The sequence below is a fragment of the Urocitellus parryii genome, chromosome 3 (assembly GCF_045843805.1).
Source record: "Urocitellus parryii isolate mUroPar1 chromosome 3, mUroPar1.hap1, whole genome shotgun sequence".
Lineage (NCBI taxonomy): Eukaryota > Metazoa > Chordata > Mammalia > Rodentia > Sciuridae > Urocitellus > Urocitellus parryii.
In genome coordinates, this window is record NC_135533.1 from 175336784 (window position 1) to 175358304 (window position 21521).

General features: G+C 36.9%; 1 protein-coding gene and 1 long non-coding RNA gene across 6 annotated transcripts in view; one reads left to right on the forward strand and one right to left on the reverse strand.

The window, feature by feature from the left end:
• Ankrd28 (ankyrin repeat domain 28) overlaps positions 1-18646 on the reverse strand; it is a 176469-nt gene extending 157823 nt beyond the window's left edge. For 2 of the 5 annotated variants that reach the window (XM_026388531.2, XM_026388533.2), the window contains exon 1: positions 18267-18646. In XM_026388531.2, coding sequence (XP_026244316.1) covers positions 18267-18293 — 27 coding nt within the window. In that variant the 5' untranslated portion in view covers positions 18294-18646. Of the gene's footprint in view, positions 1-16267; positions 16355-17405; positions 17466-18266 lie in introns of those variants that run through there. The other 3 variants (XM_026388530.2, XM_026388532.2, XM_077796232.1) reach the window with 3 other exon arrangements.
• Positions 18647-18946: 300 nt separating this feature from the next.
• LOC113182589 (uncharacterized) lies at positions 18947-20950 on the forward strand. The gene is made up of 3 exons (XR_003300763.1): positions 18947-19047; positions 19598-19693; positions 20775-20950. It is a non-coding gene; the product is annotated as an uncharacterized LOC113182589 (long non-coding RNA).
• Positions 20951-21521: the final 571 nt, after the last annotated feature.

The following is a 21521-nucleotide window of genomic DNA, read 5'->3' on the forward strand; positions in this document are numbered from 1 at the left end:
TAATTATTTGATGAAAAGTGATTATTCATTTGGAGTCCTATCTACCAACAATATTTGGATAACAGTGTTGAACTAAACTCTTCCTTCTAGGGAACTCATCAGGTTACCATTTCAAGAGTAGAGAAAATCTCTAACAATTACTTTTCAGTAAGGACACAATATGTATCTTCTGCATCTTATATATATATCACTGTAAGCCACAGAGTGAAGACAATTTCTTAACCTTCAGAATATTAACAAAGTGCTAACAAAATAACTAAAGGTACTTTTAAAAAAATACAGATGCTATGACCCATCTCAGACATATCTAATCAGTATTTATTATTCAGCAATTATTTGACTGTCTGCTATATGCAAAGCATTGTTACAGGTGATAGGAATACAGCTGGGCCCTGCCCTCTAAGAGCTCACACACCAGCAGAGGGAGACAGATCACAGCATGTAGACAAATAAACATGACCACTTCAGACAGTGCTGTCTGGAAATAAAACAGAATTATGGGACCAATTTCCCTACATCTCAACACTACCAATAAAGATATCTTCAAAGTATTGAATTTGAGTTGGGCGTGGTAGCACATGCCTATAAATCTCAGCAACTCAAGACGCTGAGGAAAGAGAATCACAAATTCAAAGTCAGCCTTGGCAACTTAGTGAGACCCTGCCTCAAAAAATCAAACAAACAAAACAACAACAACAAAAACTGGAGATGTGGCTCAGTGGTTAAGAGCCCCTGGGCTCAATTCCCAGTACCACAAATACATAAATAAATAAACAAACAAATAAATATATGTATGTATGTATGTATGAACTGTGATAGGTGAAAATGTTATTTTGAATTTTCTACTTAGAAAGCCCACGACAGAATTATGTACCTAAATTCAAAATTCCTTGTGTTTGACACTGGGCAAAAATGTGACCCCAGGGGTTGGGGCTCAGTGGTGAAGTATTTGTCTAGCATGCCTGAGGCACTGAGTTCGATCCTCATTACCACATAAAAATAAAATAAAGATATTATGTCCACCTTTAAAAAAAAAAGTGACCTCCAATTCTTTGGTAAATATTAGGCTCAAGACTAAATCAGTAATTTCCTATCAGTTTCAACTCTAACTTCTAGCATTTCAATGAAAACACTGTGCTAAACTCTTGAAAACTGGAGCACTTAAATGACTTCATAAATAAGGATAAAAACAGCTCCTGCATTCAAAAGGGCAACTGTAGAATAATGAGTGTAGTCCCCAAACAAGGTCTTCTGCAGTAGTCACTCAAAGGGGGGAAAAAACCTACTGACAAGAACTCTGTGTAACAAAATCTGCCGAGACTGGAGGAAGGGACTATTTTTTCTCTTTCATTGTACATTCTAAAGAATTGGCAGCAAAAATCAAGAATCAATAAGTTTTTTGTTCTTCAATTTTTCCTTAGAAGCAAAAATAAAGCCTTTTATATATCCTATGATTAAAATAATAATTATGTGTGGGAACCAAGAAAAGAATTAAACACTCTCTTATTATGTTAAAATTACTAAAAGGTACTGATACATGCCTAGCATTCCTTTTAAGAGAGATTGAGCATGCCAGAGGATGTTTTTCTAATCTTTCAATACAACCCATTTCATATACACAAACAGTAAGCAATCTGTTCATCCTATTACAGCATTTCCCAGACTGTTATTTCACAAATCTTTCAGAGGGCTACCATGATTCCCACTCTACAAACTATACAGCATCTCCACAAGGTCTGCAAGAAAATAGCTACTTGGATATAAACAGCTTTTGATTGCTTAAAAGAATAAAGAAGTGACAGAGAAAAAAGGCAGATTCATCTTCTTGGAGGCTTGATTTGTTGCCGCCCGTTTCTAAATAAGCCTTCAGGATCTAATCTTTGCAAAGTCCTTTCAAAGGCTCAAATTTGATAACAGAATTCTGTATAAAACCTTCCTTGATGTAAGAACTGTATAAAACCTTCCAGTTTTTGCTGTTGTTCCCACAGCTGTAAGAATAAAGGTGAAATTCTACAGCTTAGAACTTAAGATAGTTCAGGAATTGGTTCCTACATACTTTCTCCTAGACTCACCTTATGCCATACTTCTCAATCCTTACTCAATTAATATCATGTATAAGATCATAAGATATACATGATCCCAAACAGAGAAGATAGGAGAGAACTGGCTAATCTAACATGCATTCTTCAGAGAATAAAGATGAAAGTTAACTACTAAAGGAAATTCTCTTGGATGAAAGAATGACACAGACAGTAAACCACATTCCACATGAAGGAAAAAAAGCAATGGAAAAGGTGATTACAGGGAAAAAGTAATTTAAAAGGTAATTGCATAAAAAAATCAAAATTATATCATTTGGTTTATCATATAAAGATATAATATATATGACAATCATAGCACAAAAAAGGAAGGAGGGAATGGAGCTACATTAAAGAAATTACACCGGATGATAACCTGAATCCACAAGAAGAAATGGTAAACTATCCAACTTAATAAGACTATAAATTTTGTTCTCCTATTCTTTAAAATGACAAATATTGTACAAAGCAATAATTAAAACTGTACAATAAGTTTCGTACATAAACATAATATATACAATAATAGCTGGAGCATTATTAATAATAATCTCAAGTAGATGGTAATAAATCCATATAGCAAAAAATAAGAAAAATGTAGTTTTCTATAAATCAAGAGAAATTAAAATGATTAAACAGAAAATATAAAAGTTAACAGAAGAAGAGAGAAACAAAAAAGATAGGAGATATATAGGGGAAAAAAACAAGCACAAACATAAATCCAATCATTTCAAAAGTAATACTAAATATAAAAGAATTAAACACTCCATTAAAAAACACATTGTTGGACTGCATTTTAAAAAGCTATATACTACAAAGAGACACTTCAGATTCAAATACACAAAAAGGTCAAAAGGATGGAAAAGACGTATCATGTAAACAATAACCATAAAAGATGGACTGTTATACTAATATCTGAAAAAATAGACTTTAAGTAAAAAAAAAAGTTACTAAAAACAGAGGTACATTTTACAATATTAAAGTATCAATTCAACAGGAAGATATAACAAAAATAATAAAGTTACTTAATAATCCCAAAATAGAAAAAACAAAAACACAATATAATTAAGGGTGAAACTGACAATTCATAATAATAGGTAGACTTCAATATCTCATCCTCAATAATGTATAAACAAGTAAACAGGAAATTGGCAAGGATACTGAAGACTTGAGCAAAAACACTATTAACCAATCTGACCTGACACCTACAAAAGATTCTACCCAAGAACAGAATACACATTATTTTTAAGTACACAGGGAATATTCTCCAGGATAGACCATACATTACAGCCATGAAACAAGTCTCAAATCTAAAAGAAGTGAAGTGATACAATAATGTTCTTCAATCACAATACAAGTACATTAGAAATAACAACAAAATGTAATTTGAAAAATTCACAAATGTTTAAGAAATTAAAATAATTCTAAATATGGGACAAAGATGGCAGTCACAAAGGAATATATTTTTAGCTGAATGAAAATGAAAACAAAACATACAAAAAGTTATATAGGGTAGAGTTAACAATGTTTTGAGGGAAAGTTTGAGCTCTACACACCAATATTAAAAATGAAAATCTCAAATAAGTTTCCAACTTAAGATATTAGAAAAAGTGCAAACGAAACCCAAGGCAAGCAGAAGAAGTAATAAATAGTAGCAGAGGAATCAAAAGCTGAATCTTTACAAAGTCCTAAAAATTGACAAAGTTTTAGATCAGCTGACCATGGAAAAAATAAATAAATAAAGATACAAATCATCAAATTCAGGAATGAAAGAGGGAATTACATCAAAAAAATTACAGAACAATTAAGAGGATTATAAGGGAACAGATGCACAACTTTATGCCAACCAATATATACAGATAAAAATGAGCAAATTCCTAGAAAAACAAATTACTGTAACTGACTCTAGACAAAAAAAAAAATCTGGACAGATCTACTATATATATCAGTAAAGGAACTGAATTAGTAATTAAAATCTCAGAAAATGACTGGCCCACACAGTTTCATTGGTAAATTTCACAAAACACTTAAAGAAATAAAAATCCTTCACAAACTCATGTAGATATTTAAACAGGAGAGCATACTTCCCAAATTCATATTGTGAGGCCAGCAATATGCTTCTGGCAATACCAAAGCAAGACAAAGACATCTCAAGAACAGAGATATTAAAAACTTCAACAAAATAATAGCAAACCAAATCCAGCAACATTAAATAGAGCATATACAGTTTAGTCTTAAAACATTTGAAACAAAAATTTGCCATATGGCCCAGCAATGTTACTCCTAGAAATCATGCCAAGATAAATGAAAAATTTTGTCTTCACAAAGATTTACATGTGACTATTCACAGCATCATTATTCATAATTACCAAAAATGGGAAATAATTCAAAATTTCCTTCAACTGGGAAATGGGTAACATGCAATATATCCGTACAATGAAATACTATTCAGCAATGAAGAACTAATGAAGTTTACATGAATTAAATCCAAATCATTTATACAAAATGAAAAAAAAAGACAAAAATAATCACATATCTTATGATTCCATTTATATGAAATGTTCAGAAAAACACTTGATAGATTCCTAATCAGTAGTCGCCTGAGGCTTGAAGTGGGATCAGGAGTGACTGATTATAAAATGGGTACAAGGAATTTTTTGGAGTGATGAAAATGTTCTAAAATTGGATAATAGTGATGAGTTTACTACCCTCACCACTCTTCAAATGTGCTAAAATTAACAAATAAATTATACAAAAATAAACTATTGGTCTTATCAACCATGAGCTCCCTCAACCCAACTTGAAAAGTTGATAAGCTATTCAGGATCTTAAGTTTTAGACAAAACAATAGAAAACAACTGTAATTGAAAAGTACTAAGTTGGGCAAACGAGATAATTTTTAGACATGGAGATTAGGTGCCAAGGAAGGTGAAGCCAATAAAAACTATATAAACTCAGCACATTTTAGAATCAATGTGGTTCAAAGAGAAAGCTGTCTGGGTCAGATTTGCTCAATCTGAATTATCAGAATCTTAATAGATGGTGTTCATCTAGACACCAATAGGTAACAATATGCAGGGTCAGAGAGGACAGTGCAAAGGAATAAATAAAAACAAGAGAAAAATAATACCTCTAAGTTTCAGTTCAGGACAGAATTAGGAGTATAGCAGAAGCATAGCTTGCAAAAGAAAAATGCATGTTAATTCTTTTGAGCCAAAAAGAAGAAAAAAGAAGGCTGGTGGTGTAGAGGGTGTGCTTCGTGTTCACAAGGCACTAAATTCAATATGCAGCAACAACAACAACAAAGCAGAAAACAAAGTTCACAGAGAAGTAAATGATTTGCAAGAAAGAAGATCAATAAGAAAGTTTACATAAATAGCAGACTCTTTTTGCTTAGTAAATTAGAGAGCGAGAACTGAAAGAATGGGCAAGTTGCCAGTAGCACAAGATGGAAATAAAAGGAAGATGACTGAAGGTGTGTATTAAGTTTGTGCCAAAAGGACTAAGGGAGAAAGGCGGCAGTGAGAAAGCAGAAATAAAAGCTAAAGGTAGGGTGACAGTTGAAGGAAAGGGGAATGAGTATTGAAGAAAGCAAAATAAAAAACAAAGCTACAGAATAATCAATATGAAGGGCTGCAAAAGTATGAGTTGGGATATCCCCAAATTGGCCCGATGGAAATGAGAATAAAGCAGGAGTTGGATAACCATGTCTATCATACCAGGCTACCTACCCTCTTGAGTCTGGACTTGGGGCAAAGAAGTGTCAGTTAACATCTGGTAATAAAAGTAGACATGTCACCCACATAAAGTCTTAATAAACACACAAATAAGAGCTATCCACATTTTAAAAAACATTACTATAAACAAATTAGGAGGTCAAGTTTTCTAAAAAGTGAGTATGTGGCCAACTTGAACCTAACAGACTAAATGCAATAGGTTCCAAAACAGCAAGGCTGAGGTTCATTGTGGCTGAAGTGGGAGAACAGGCAATGAAGAAGCTGTGGTTAGGGAAAAGAAATTCCAATTTTGAAACTATGGCTCCATGGAGCTAAAGGAATAAGAAAAGGAGATTAAGAGTTCATATAACTTAGAATCTGGAAGACTCAGAAAAGAGAATATTGTTAGTAATGACGACAAAAAAAAAAAAACTGATTAGAGACATTTTTCCATGTTTTTTAATTGGTACATATAATTGTGCATAATAGTTCAATTCATAGTTACATATTTGTATATGCACAAAAAAGGCAATATAATTTGGCCAATATCATTTCCCAGTATTTCCCCTTTTCCCTCTCCTTGGTTCCTTTTCTTTTTTTTTTTTTAAAGAGAGAGTGAGAGAGGAGGGAGAGAGAGAGAGAGAGAGAAAGAGAATTTTTAATATTTATTTTTTAGTTCTCGGCGGACACAACATCTTTGTTGGTATGTGATGCTGAGGATCGAACCCGGGTTGCACGCATGCCAGGGGAGCACACTGCCGCTTGAACTACATCCCCAGCCCTCCTTGGTTCCTTTTCATCTACTCTACTGATCTCCCTTAGATTTTCATGAGATCCCCCATACCTTTTTTTCCCCTTTTGCTTCTACAAAGGAGAGAAAACCTACAATACTTGACCTTCTACAGTACATATATCCTGTATTTCATTTGACCCTCTTGACAAGCTTCTCAATTTGGAAACAGTCCAACCAGGTTTCTTTCATTGTCCTTGCTATAGCATCAAATGAGAATATCTGAAAGGTTACAGCTCCCTGGCATTATTTACTGAAGTCTCTTAATTCTAGACATCTCTATTTGAATCATTCAAGCTTTCACAGACCTGTTAGAACCTTTCTATACCTTGGCTTAGGTTACTTATCAGACCTACTTGACAATACTACACTTGCTCTTCTGGTCTATTCACTCAGTTTAAATTTCACTGTTTACCCTAGTGTTGCAGTTTGTTTATACATCCCCTAATTCAGCTATTTGTTAACACCCAAGTCAAACTAACTCCAGGAACACACACCTACCTCTCAAATGTGGTTGTCTACTGCCCAGCTGTTAACATTTCTCATCTCACTCTTGGCACATTCAGTCTAATACTCTGGAGCTACACACTGCCTAGCATAAAACCTATCCAAAAAAAAGTGGGGAAATACCTCACCATTCCGAAAGCTATTCAATACAGAAATTTACCTAACTACCTCCACACACACACTGATTAAGAACTTAATACCAAAGATAATAAGTAGGACCTTCCTAACTTTCACTATATCTAATCTAAAATTTCCCTGAAATGTAACTGGAGAAAAGGAAATGCAATAAGATACTTCTTTAAAAACAAAAAACAAAAAGAACAACACTTTAGTTAATTGCAAGAAAATTTTAATTATAATTTGCATCAGGACTAAGATTTGCAGTGGTTTTTTTTTTGTTAGAGATTAAGAAAAAGCACATGCTCAATAAAAATATTCCCATGTAATAAAAGTTATAAAAAAAATGCACTTGTAGATCTAAAAGGACATTTTATTTAGCCTATGTATGGCTCCAGCCCACTAAAGACAAGAGAAAAATACTACAAGAACATTAGTAAGTAAAATCCCATTTTGATAAACAAGTAACCCTCCTAACTTCACCCTTGGGTTCAATTAACCACTTCTACCTTAATGTCCCCAAAGCACAGGTAAAATAATTCCCTTATCTAATTCCCTCTTATTCCATACTAAGAGGTAGAAACCTTGTTTTAAACATAGATGTATCTCCAGTATCAAGGTTCAATAGGTAGTAAACATATAAATATCTTTATCTAATAAAATAATCAGAATGTTAATTATAACCATTTCTATTAAACTTAGTACAAACAAAACACATGGAAGGTCTAAAGTCAACTGCTCAAGACTTCCTACATATCGAGTTTAAAAACAAAATTAGAACAAAAGGTAACCAAGGGCAATGGTTCCCTAATTCTGATCCTTGAACAATAATCTAAGGAAATGTACTTATTAAAATAAAAGTGGATATTATAATAAATAAATCCCCAAACTATGATATAACACAACAGTATGTTTCATGCTTACACAAAGTCCAAATATCCTTGTTAATGATCACCTAAAGACATGAGGAGGCTGGAGATAACGCAGGCTAACAAGTTTAGTGCTCTTAACTCATCATTTCCAAAGTTTATCTAGCAATAGGTGGGGGAGAGAGAATTTACTCAAGGTAGGTTTGTATTTGCCAGGGTTAAAGTGACACTCAACACTTTTGCTTAACTGTCTATTACCAGATCTCAAACATATGGCCACCTCCAAATCCAAAAAGGGGTAGTAAATTTAAGTTAGTTTGGGGCACAGAAGAAAAAAGTTGGCAAAGAGCAAAACTAATCTTCATCACAGATTTTTTTTTTTTTAGTTGTTGATGGACCTTTATTTTATTCACTTATTTTATATGCAGTGCTGAGAATAGAACAAACCCAGTGCCTCACATAATGCTAGGTAAGTGCTCTACCACTGAGCCATAACCCCAGCACTCCCCGCCCCCACCACAATCTCTGTTTTTGTCTTTGTAGTGCTGGGAATTAGAACCCAGGGCTTTGTGAATACTAGGCAAGCACTCTCCCTACCATCTGAGCTATATCCCCAGCCCAGAAGATTTTAAAATACTAAGTCTAGAGCATTATCCAGGATGATTCTCATTCAGCAGGTCTAACTGGACCCCAAGAATCTATAAGCTTGCCTCGTGAGTCTGATGTGTGCCCAAATTAGGAAATAGTGGCTTAGGAAGTAAAGAGCATGCAGCAAATAGGAAAAACATTTTCACAGAAAAGCTTAAAAACAATGTACTGAGATAAAAGGAAAACTAAAAAGTGGTGAAAATTTAATTAAACCTTCAAGCTTAAAAGAATACAGGTACAACTTGAGAAATTCTTTTCCCCTTTGGCCTGTGACATCAGTCTCTCAAGGCTTTCTTCTTAACTCTAGTAGCACTTCATATATTTTCATCTATTCATTCCATATTGTCTATTATATCCTCCTTGGCCATGAGTTCTTCCCATTCTCTCAGTGACCTCTTTCACTTCAATCACCACCTAAAATGCTCTTAGATATCTGAGTCCAGTTTCACATTTAACTGCCCACCATAATAATATTTCTCCATTTAGATGTTCTACAAGGACTTCAATATTTCCAAAATCAAATTAATCTCCCTTCAAACCAACTCCTCCTCTAGCAATGCCCTATCCATTCAGGTCCCCTATTCAAAACCCTAGTTGTCACTGAAGACTCATTCTTCTTCAGTCCCTATAATCCAGTCAGCAAGTCCTATCAATTTTACTTCCAAAATATTTCTAGAATCCATCCCCACTGCCAGTGTCTTAGATCAAACCTCTTTTCAAATGGATTTAACTTCCCACCAGTTCTCCTGCTTCCAGTTTCACTCTCAACATACTGATTCATATTCTATATTATCTCTTTTCCAGAATTCATTCAAAATACAAATCTTATACTGATTTCCTACTTTGAATCTTTCAGTGGCTCATTACTGCTTTCAGAATAAAGATCTATCTCTTTAGAGCTCAGGATTTTCATGATTTGGCCTCTACCTCCAATATGGTAATTTCTTGACACACCAAGTGCCCTGTACTGCAACCCCAGGTATTCTCTGACAATTCTTCAAACACATTTTTAGGTCCTTTGGAGTCTGGCATAGCACCTGATACACAATAAAATCAGAATCAAATAAATGCCTAAACAGTCATGTTAAATTTGGGGTGGTAGCATAAATAGAGCTAACTGAAATTATCAAATAAGCAAATGTCAAAGAAATTTGAACCTAATTAAAAACATAACATTTGGGACTTGCCATTGAAGAAATAATATTTAGAAGTTTTCAGAATGGGAAAGTTCTGTGAGTACTGTGATCTTGGTTGAAACCAAGATACTGTTCCTTCCTAAGCTTTCGTTTTATTCAAAAAACTACAATGCCCAACATGGGAACTTGATTTAATATCCATGTTTAAGAATTTCCCAATCAAGAGCCAGACATGGTGGCACATGCCTGTAATCCCAGCAGCTTTGGAGGCTGAGATAGGAGAACTGAGAGTTCAAAACCAGCCTTAGCAAAAAGCCAAGGTGCTAAGCAACTCGGTGAGACCCGTCTCTAAATAAAATACAAAATAGGGCTGGGAATGTGACTTAGTGGTCGAGGACCCCTAAATTCAATCCCTGGTACCCATCTCCCCACAAAAAAAGAATTATCAATCAACAAACCAGGAATAGAAGGAAATTTATTCAACCTAATAAAAGTCATTTACAGAAAACTCATTGGTAGCATCATACTTAGAGAAGACAGACAGAAGATCATGATCAACACAAGGGTGTCCAACTCTCCACCATTTCTAACATTATTCTGGAGGTTCTAGTTTGGGCAAGTAAGCCAGAAGAAATAAAAAACAGAGATCAAAAAGAAAGAAGTAAAATTACCTCTCTAATTACAGATAACATACTCTCTATATAGAAAAGTCTCATATACTCTCTATATAGAAAAGTCTCATGTATCCTCTAAAAAACCATTTCTACTAACAAATGAGCTCAACAAAGTTGCAAGATATAAGAGCAATATGTAAAGGAACTGTATTTCTATACATTGCAATAAATATTTGAAAATTTTAAAAATTAATTTCCGATAAGCATTAAAAAATCCTGGAAACTGATTTAACAAACAGTTCAAAACTTATAACCTAGAAACTACAAGATCATTAAAAAAATTTAAAGAATCTTATGGAAAGCATCCCATGTTCACGGACTAAAAGACATAGTAAGAAGACAACATATTTCCCAAAGTGATGTACAGATTAAACACAATACCTGTCAAAATTCCAACTGTCTTTCTGGCAGAAACTGACACGCAGATGTTAAACTTAATATGGGAGTATTAATTAAGTGACCTATAAAAGTCAAAATCTTAAAAAACAAAATTTCCTTTTTAAATAATTTATTTATTTTAATAAGGCATATATGACAGCAGAATGCTTTTTGATTCATTGTACACAATTGAAGATTTCCTTTTTAAAAGTATTTTAATGGAACTTCAAAATAAAAAATAAAAATATTTTAATTGTCCTGTGCTGCATGTTTTAATATTATCTATGGCCCTAAATTCTTAAGTGTAGGAAAGATGCCTTTAAGTTTATAATAAATTCAGATGAATAAACCCTTGCCAACTAAAAATTTGAACTTAAATTTATTAGGCAAAACTAGCCTTTTCACTAAAATCTGCTTTGATGGTCTGTAGCAACTATGTTAAACAAGCCTATTGGCACAATTTTTTCAAAATCTCAAATGATCATCGGCATCTTTTTGCAGTGAAGTATTTTAATTAAGGTACATACACTGTTTTTTTTTTTTTTTAGACATAATGCTAAAACATAATACAGACTTAACAGACTAAGTGTAAACATACATTTCATGTACACTGAGAAACCAAAAAATCCATGTGATTTGCTTTATTGAGCTATTGATTTTACTGGAGTGATCTGGAACACCAAATCCACAGTATCACTTAAGGCACACCTGTATAACTAAATACTAATTGTGGAGGATGGGAGTGGAAATTTCACTTTCATTATTTCAATTATAGTTATACATCACATCCCAATAACAGTTTAAAGTTTTACTGGTTTAAATTAAGTGGACATTTCATTATTTTGGCTTTAAATGAGTAGTATGATTGATTTGATTTGACCTACTGGACACATTACCTAGATCAAGACTTAATTCTGAACTATTTTGTCCAGAGCATTTTCCAGGAGCATCTCATCCCACCCAGCACTGACTAAATATAAACTTTAGACAAGACTAGAAAAACAAGACATGACAAAATGCTAGAAAACTTTGTGCAACCCAAATCTAATTACTTGGATTATTTACTATTTTTTAATCACCATAACCAATGTTTAAGTATATTTTCAAAGTTTAATTTATCCTAGTGGGACTATGAGACAGTACACTCTAATTTATACAGATCTGTAAGCCATCAATACAGCTATAAGGAATCTTTCCAAGATATTCATTCCCCCTGCTCAGTATTTAATGTGCTCAGTTTGTACTAAAATATTTTGTGTTTTAAACCACAGAATCATTTACTTCACTGATCCTGGGGGTCCCTGTTGTCCATCTTTTGTAATCTACCCTCTTAAAACCTGTAGTGGTTATTTAAATTTTCAGTGTCGTGAAACCCTTTGAGGACCCAATAAAACCCATAAACCCTATTCAGAAAAGTGCACTATATGCACATTATTGCTAAAACCCCCATGGGCTCCTATTTAAGAAGGCCCAGCTATTACTTCTCATCATCAAATTCTAGCCTCATAGTCAAAGTACTTCATAATGTACTTAGTACTGAGATAATGTAAGTCCCATCCATTCAATTATACTAGTCAGGACTATATCCTCATTACCCAAAAAACAGGTTACCATCCTCTTTTCTGGCTTAACTTCACAGTTCCCTCTGGTTGCTTTCAAGTACAACCGTTTGCTTTCAATATTGTCAAATCCTTCTGGTGAACCTAAAATCTCTCTCCTTTGCCACAAGATTTCTCTCCCTACAACTGATACTTTCTGAATTCTAAAACATGTAATCCCCATCAGTTATGGAGCCCACCAGGTTATAATCTGTATTATATAAACAAGATATCCAAAAAGTGAGAAAACAGGAGGAATGTTATGGTTTAGATACGAGGTATCCCCCAAAAGCTCATGTGTAAGACAATGTAAGAAAGTTTAGAGGTGAAATGATTGGGTTATGAGAGCCTTAACATAATCAGTGTGTTAATCCACTAATTGGGTGGTCACTGTAGGCAGGTAGGATGTGGCTGAAGGGGGTGGGTCACTGGGGGTGTGCTTTTTGGTTTATATTTTGTTCCAGTTGCACAGGTCTCTCTCTCTGCTTTCCTAGTGCCATTTCCTGAACTGCCTTCCTCTACCTCTACCTGATAGAGGAAGGCAGTTCAGGAAGTGGCACTAGGAAGAACACCACGATGTTCTGCCTTATCTCAGACCCTGAGGAATGAAGTCAGCCATCTATGAATTGAGACCCCCTGAAACCATGAGCTCCAAATAAACTTTTCCTCTTCTAAAATTGTTCTTGTCAATCTTTTGGTCACAGCAGCAAAAAAGCAGACTAAAACAAGGTACTTACTTTTGAACTGTTTGTTCATCAACACTTTCAAATAACAGGCTCCATGTTTTCCTTCAATTCGACAAACCTTTTCATCTGAAATATCTCTTACACCCTATATTTATGTATGTCTTTCTCCTCTTCTAGCCATAAGACCCCCTACAGGTAGAGATGGTAGCTGCTTTTTCTTTAGACCCTGCACAGTCTCTAGCACAAAGCAGGGAGATACTTGATAAATAGGTGGGCACCAGTGTTCTTCAAGCATTTCATGCATTCTATAAATCTAGTAAGATTTCTCAAGTTTTTTTTTCTTTCTCTCTGCCACCTTACTGAAAGGTCAAACAAGTCTCCACTCTTAGCAAGTACCTGATCATGTGAGAACTTTTTACTATCCAAAATCATGCTTAAATTACTATTTTCATTCATTCAACATTTACTCACTGATATATGTCAACCCTGTTCAAAACAAAAACACCATCAACATATAAAGAATCCTCACATAATAACCAAATCTAGAAGGGAACACACAAAGATGGCTCCTACACACACACACACACACACACACAAAATCAAATGAAAGACAAATATTGCATATTCTCACTTACATGAAAGCTTAAAAAGCTGATTTGATTAGAGAGAACAGTAATTACTAGAGACTGGAAAGCAAGGGAGGTGATAAGGGATGGTTAACAGGTACAGGAGTACAGTTTGATAGGAGAAATGACTCCTAAAGCTACATAACAGTATGCTAAGGTTGACAATAATAAATCATATATTTCTATAGCAAAATGAAATATACAACTCTATATTTCTACAACCAATAAGAGAGAAGATTCTGAATGTTCCCAACACAAGGAAATGACAAATATTTAAGGTGAATGAATGCTACACAACCACCTTGACATAATCATTATACATTGTACTATATACCGAAATGTCACACTGTATTTCCATAAACATGTACTTTATGCAGCAATCAAAAAAATTTTAATGGGGAAAAACAAGACTTCAAGAAATCTACTTACTATATACAAATGGGCAAAAGAATCCAAAAAAAAAAAAAAAAAAGCTATAGGGGCTCGCCTGGCATGTGCGGGGCACTGGGTTCGATCCTCAGCACCACATAAAATAAAATAAAGATGTTGTGTCCACCGAAAATTGAAAAATAAATATTAAAAAATATTCTCTCCCCCCACCTTAAAAAAAAAAAAGCAGGCTGGGGATGTGGCTCAAGCGGTAGCCCGCTCGCCTGACATGCGTGCGGCCCGGGTTCGATCCTCAGCACCACATACAAAGATGTTGTGTCCGCCGAAAACTAAAAAAAATAAATATTAAAAAAAAAAGCTATAATCCTTTAGTACTACTACAAACAAAGTTTAACTCCAGATTTAAAACAAACTGTGAAAACAGAAATAAATACTAAGATTACACATATATGCTGTAAGTAAAAAGACATATACAGGAATTTTTTAAAAAGAACTCTTCAAATATGATACAAAAGTTTACGAATGGGGGTGGGAGTGTAGCTCAGTGGTAGAACACTTGCTTAGCATGCACAAAGTCCTGGGTTCAATCACAGGCATTACAAAGAAGGAAAAAAAAATTTATGATCATGTTGCCATTTTATATTTTTTGGGGGGGGGTTCCAGGGATTGAACTCAGGGGCACTCAACCACGGAGCCACATCCCCAGCCCTATTTTGTATTTTATTTAGAGACAGGGTTTCACTGAGTTGTTTAGTGCCTCGCCCTTGCTGAGGCTGGCTTTGAACTCCTGATCCTCCTGCATCAGCCTCTGGAGCTGCTACTGGGATTACAGTTGTGTGCTACCTTGACTGACTAGTTATTTTTAGAAACAGGTTCTTGCTAAATTGCTTAGGGCCTCGCTAAATTGCTAAAACTGATTTTGAACTTGTGAAACTCCTTCTTCAGCCCTCTGAACCACTGGGATTACAGGAGGGCACCACCATGCTTGGCTTCCTATTTTAAACTGTTTTTAACTTTTTTTTTTTTTTTTTTTTTGGTGCTGAGATTGAACCCAATGTCTCATACATCCTAGGCAAGTACTCTACCACTGAGCTACATTCCCCAGCCCTGAAAACTGTTTTTAATAGGAATCTTATTTTGTAGTTTGTTTTCTCCAACTGAACTAAATTAGCAGTTACAAACTAGTTCTTACTGGCCCCTTTTTTGAATCATAGAATTGACTGCCATTGGTGGTTATCAACTTGCCAACATTTACAGATTTTGCATAACAATTTGGATTACTGGCTTCTTAAAAAATTTGCATTCTAAAACTACTATTACACCTGCAGAGCAACAAAGGCCTGGAGCAGAGCAGCAACTAACATACTTGATCCCCATGGCCATCATCTCTACCATTCATCATTTTCTTCTAAATACTAAATAAAGCCAAATGTTAGCTGTCATTTAGTTTCCCAGTTTGGGAGTTTGTGATCCCTAATCTAAACAAAAACCTTCTACTATTCTTATTACTGCTGAAAATTTCAATGTAATCATGTATGAATATTTTTTACTAATTGAAAAAATAAAAATTATGACAGTGACACCTAATGAAACAACACCCTACATTTGAATCTTAATTCATGTTGTATAAACCAAAGTGAAATAATTCAGGGGGAAAAAAATCATGTGCCTAACTCCTACAGACAGAAAACAAATTATTTTCATTTTATTTACAAATAAAAATTATTTCCATCTACAGGTAAACAGAAAGTAGGACAGTAATTACTTCTTATACCCATTATGTGTCAACATAAAATGAGAGAATACTGTTTTAATTCAAATTGAATGGACAGGAGAACTCCTTTATTTACTCATTTGTTTCATATTTAAGAACTAAGGCTTCCCTGCACAAAGAAAACTCTTCCCCACTTGCAGCTTCTATGTATTAAACAATGTTTTACGAGCCAAAAGAAAACAAAATACAAGGTGAATAATAAAACAGACCTAGAAAAGCAGATTCTACTACTTCCTATCTCAAGTGTATATAAAGCTTTTGAGATAGAAGCTGTATCAAGTACCTTCCACGTTTAAAATTCTGTGTACTTATCCAGATCTTCTCCTCCTTTCCTCCAAATAAAGTAATTCATCTAGCTGAACTGCTTTTCCTGCAGATGGGAAAAGTTAAGAGTATTTGCATTCCATTTCATTTTTATTCTCACTTCTAACAGTTAATAAAATATCAACATTAAGATATTGCTAGAAACAGCTATTCCCTTTAAACCAGGCAAAACAAACTCATTTCTCAAAATCTTTCAAAAGAGAAACCAGATAGGATAGAGATAAACCTCTCTATTTTCTCCCGGTCATCCCATTTAATTAACTTGTCCAAGTATTCTCAAATTTACAGATTATATTTTAAAGAACAGTATCACCACTGTAAGTAAAACTGGAATAGTATCACAACTGCTCTATAATTGTAATTTCTAAATACTCAAGTGCAAAGATGCAACTTCATTTCCAACTGAAATCCTGTTTCTGCTTAAATCTTATGGCAAATAAGAGGATGTCCTCCTAAAAGTCCACTGCATTCCTAGTGCACACAATAATCTACAGCACAAAAATAACTTTCAAAAGCAAAGGACTAGAAATAGAAATGAAAGCACAAAATCCCACTAAATTGATAAAAGTTAGTAGAAAATAGAATGAAACTCAAAGTCTAGGTTAAGAGTATAATGTGCACTGACTGTAGGGGAATTAGATAAGGTTTATACTTTAACTGTGCTTTACCTGTTATTAATAGGTAAACAATAAAACATTGTGAAACACCCTAAGTGTTCTTTACCTGTCCTGTTCAATATAATAATCAATAGCTAGTATGGTTGAGCTTTTGAGATATGAATAGCATAACTATGGAACTCAGTTATTTTAGTTAAATTTAAGTTGCCACATGTTATTAGTGGTTAACATACTGGACAGTGACTTTTAATATTTTGAAACACAAAAGTATAAATTTTAAACAGTTTCTCAAAACATCTTGCCCTGATGTTATTAACACCAGCTAAAGCTCTCCTGATGCAAAATGATACATAGGGCCAGTCATTACTCCAAAGATAAAATCACTTTGGAAGTGAGAAGTCACGGTATTAACTGTATTCATAATTTAAGGTATGCTATTTGCTAAGAGACCCCATTGTTTCTGTAAAAAGGGGTACTCACTTTCAGAACAGTTTCCCAACGTATGCAAGTTACTTTCCCTTCAAATCTGTTCAATATCTTCTGTTCAGAAAAACAAATAGCAAAAATAAGTTTTCAGCATCATTAAGTTCCCGCGACTCAGTAAATTTCACGTGTTAATTTTCCATTTCCTTAAAAAAGACAGATACAAATATCAGAAAACGTCCGCATCTCTTCCCAGGTTTTTAGGTGTACTAATCTTTTAGGTATAGTTGCGATTTCATTCCTAGACACAAAGTACTTTTCAGTCCCCAAGTGTCTCTGGCACTTCGGGTATTAAATCAGCTCTTCCTAAGTCAAGAAAAGTAACCAAGATGGTGCACAAAATGTCAAAAGAAAACAAGTCTGGGGACTTACACACCAACTAGTCCCTAGCTGAATCAACCAGTTTTTTTTTTTTTTTTCTTTCCCGGAGAGAGTAAATGTCTCCAACTATACCACGAAGCCAACAGGAGAGCAAGGTCGTGACCCCAGGTCACGGCCGCCAGCACAGCTACAGCCTGGCAGGGGAAAGCCACCTGTTAGGCCCGAGCCTCACCTGGCAGGCAAGAGGAGGCGCCTACCCGGCAGCGCGCCCGACGCGAGGGCGGCGAGCGCGGAACCCGCCCCTCTCTCGCGGCGGCGAGACCCTGGGCGGCACGTGGGCTTACCAGGGCCCGAGCTACCCTGACAAGCAAGTCGCTCGCGGACCCAGCCCGCAGCCTCGCGCTTGTCCCCGGCCCAGGACCCGGCTTCCCTCGCAGCAACACTGCCGAGCGGGCGCCCTGGCGGCCCACACCTCTGGCCCGCCTCTTTCCCTTCCTCCCCAAGCGGCGCGATCCCGCCCTGCCGCCCCTCACCTACCTGGTCGCGGAGTTTGAGAAACGCCATGGCGGTCGCCTCCGCGCCCACTCCAGCCTCCGCCCGGCCCACTGCTCCCGCCCCAGTAGCTTCGGCCGCTGCCCGATGCCAGCGGGTCGGCGACCGGTTGCGCTGAAGAGACCGCGGGCAGGGGGCGGCACCGCCTCCCCGGACACCCGCCGCCGCCGAGAGGTGAGGAGCTTGGCCGTCCCGCCTCCTCCTCAGAGCACTCCCCGCCCTCTTCCTTCCTTTCTTTCTCTCTCCTTGAGCTGCTTCCACACGCAGTCCCCGCCACTGCCGCCACCGCCTCCTCACGCCCCCTTCCCGAAATACCCTGGCAGCCCCCGCCGCCGCGCCGCTCCAGCCCGCGGCAGCGGCGGCATCCAAACTCCACTCCACAATATCACCACCACCGCCCGCCGCGATTGGCGGCCACGCGGGGGAGAGGCCAGAGTAAGCCGTGCGCCCATTGGCCACGCCGCCGCGCTCCCTCTGCCCCCCCCCTCCCCAGTCCTTGCCTCCTGCGAAGGGAGGGGGTGAAGAGGAGGAAGCAGCGAGGGGTGGGCGCCGAGCTGCGGTGCTTGGGGCGGGGGAGTCGGGAGGAGAGCGGGGCCGGGGGAGGGGTGGCCAGGTGTCCCGGCGTCTGGGCGCGCGCCCCAGGCAGGGTGGGCGGAGCCCGTGGCTGGAGGTGGGGGAAACTAAAAAGCGGGGTAACAACCTAGGATTTGCACGTGGAACCTGAGTGGAGACGCTTCCCTAGACCTGGGGAGGATTGAGGATCCTGGTGAGGGGCCGGAAACCGTGTGAGAGAGGGGCACCTGGGGGGAGCTGCGAGGGGAGAGGGGTGAGCCGGGCTCGCAATGTAGAAGGACAGTGAGAATGCGCCTTTTGAGTTTGTGGAAGATGAAGGAGCCAAGGGAGTGGGGGGAGAGGTGGCCACCGGGTGGCTGCTACCCTCTCAGCGGCGGTGGACGGAGCGAGTGAGGGGAGGGGGTTAGCACGCTAAACGGAAGGGCGTCGTCTTTAAAGCCGAACAGGTTGTGGACGCCGGAACCCTTTTTCTGCCCGCAGACCCAATATCCAAAGCAATGCTGCTTGCGATTCTCCTCCTCAAAGCTTCCCTGCCAGTCTTGCATATTTTTTCCTTTCTTCTTTCACATCAAAACGGTTTTGCCTCCTACTCGAGAGAAATCAATTTAAAGGGTGGTGGTGGAGGGGAGATGGGTAGGATTTCCAATAAATAGCATCCTTGGATGGAGAAGAGGAATGACTCTCTTACCCTGCCACACACCCCCACGCCACCCCACAGCTCTGAAACGGCTTTTCTTTCTTAGGCAGCCACACAGTTGCCATTCCAGGCTTGTGTGGGAGAAGATTGTTGTGCGCCTGTGTCTCTCCGCCTGAGCGGCTCCAGCCCCTAGTTTAAAAAGGTACAGATGGTTAGAACACAAAAGTGTGACGTCAGGCTTGGTTTCTAAAACTCCCCTTTTTCCCTACATTACTTGTGTCTCTTGGGACAGACTTTATTTAGAGGATCAATTTGAGCCTAATGGCAATCTAGAGAAATGAGGACCTATACCAGGACTGTCCGTTTATTGTAATGATGCACTTAAAAATAAACTTTAGCCCCATAAAAATTGAAAATATTAGAGTACACAATTAAAAGCACCAATGATTAGTAGTACAATCCTTTCATTATTCTTTGATATATCCATGTCATGACTCTGTTGAAACAATTTTTCTGAAATTACATTCTTCATCATAGATATTTCCTAAATAAAATGGAGGAATTCTCTTAACTGCAATGTTACCATTATGATGAAGCTAAAAAGAAAGTCAAATGGCTCTTGCTTTGCATACCTAACTCCTTTCTCCTTTACTTTGCCAATTCTGGCAGATAAAATACTATTTGTCACCCAACCTCTACTTATCAATTCAGTGAAGGTGAATGAATTATTGTTGTGAAAGCATTTGTGTTCTCCAAAACAAAAGTATTGTAACAATGTTAATAGAGTAGTTTGTGATTACAAGTCACTTTTGTAAATAATTACCCATGTGCTGTATCCAATAGAATTCTACCTTAGAAGGTATAAGAATTCACCCACAATTATACATAAGCTTAGACACTGGATGTTAAGCCAGGAATTAATACATACATAAACACACCCCCAACTCCAGTATTCTCTGGGTTAAAGTTCCAGAATTTAAAAGTGCAACAGGAACTTGATTAGGAGCATGGCAAAGATTGACTTTTAGGAACACAAGTGTTTCTGAGAGTATAAATTTAAAATATAGACTGAATATAAATTTTAATAGGTTTTGTGATTGAGCTAATGAAACTTTTCAGTACTCTTCTGAAAATTTCTAATTAACAGTAATTAATGAAAATATGCACTATCTCTGCATCATGGTAGTTATGAGCTGTCCTGACAGAGGATGAGGATGCTTTAGATCTAACTGGGTTTTCACCCTTCTTCACCTTGAACATTGTTTAACTTCTCTCTGTTTCAGTGTCACCATTTGTCAAGAATTAAGCTTATTACCTGGCCTACTCATCTCACACAATCAAGATAATGATATGTAAGACTGGTAACTCTGAGGGACTGTTCAAATTTCATATTAGTATTGCAGCAACTATATTTCCATGGCTTGTAGGAGGGTAACAACTACTCTGGAAAATAGAAATAAAAAACCTATATAATTGATCAATAAAATGAAATAAGATTCATGTTCAAATTCTGGTAATTTTTTATTATTAGATTATTCCTGCTTATTATAACATATCTAAGTATTAAAGGAATCTACATTACTGCAAAGTGCAACATGGAAGTCAATGGTGCTAGGTATTTAAATGATGTCACTAATTTTTTTTCTCCTTTATCTCTCCCTTTTTTCTACATGTTACTTTTATTCTCCTATACTAAAAAACAGCAACTCTGCTCATACATTAAATAGTCTGAAGTCATAAAAGAGCCAGTATTCCTATCAAGTCTCAACAAGTAGCTGATTGGTTGATCTAGATCTGTATGCCAGTTCCTCAGCCAATCATTACTGCCAGATCTTGGAAGTAATGGTAGCCTTCTTTCAGAATTCATAACTGAAATGAATGACAAATACAGATGTGACCACCAGGGAAATTTCTGTGAGATAAGCAACCACACCAAATTTTATTTACTGCACTAACAGATGTTGGACACTTAATCTGTACCTTGTATGCTTTACCTCATGTAAATTTGTCATTAATCTCTCTATGTTGGG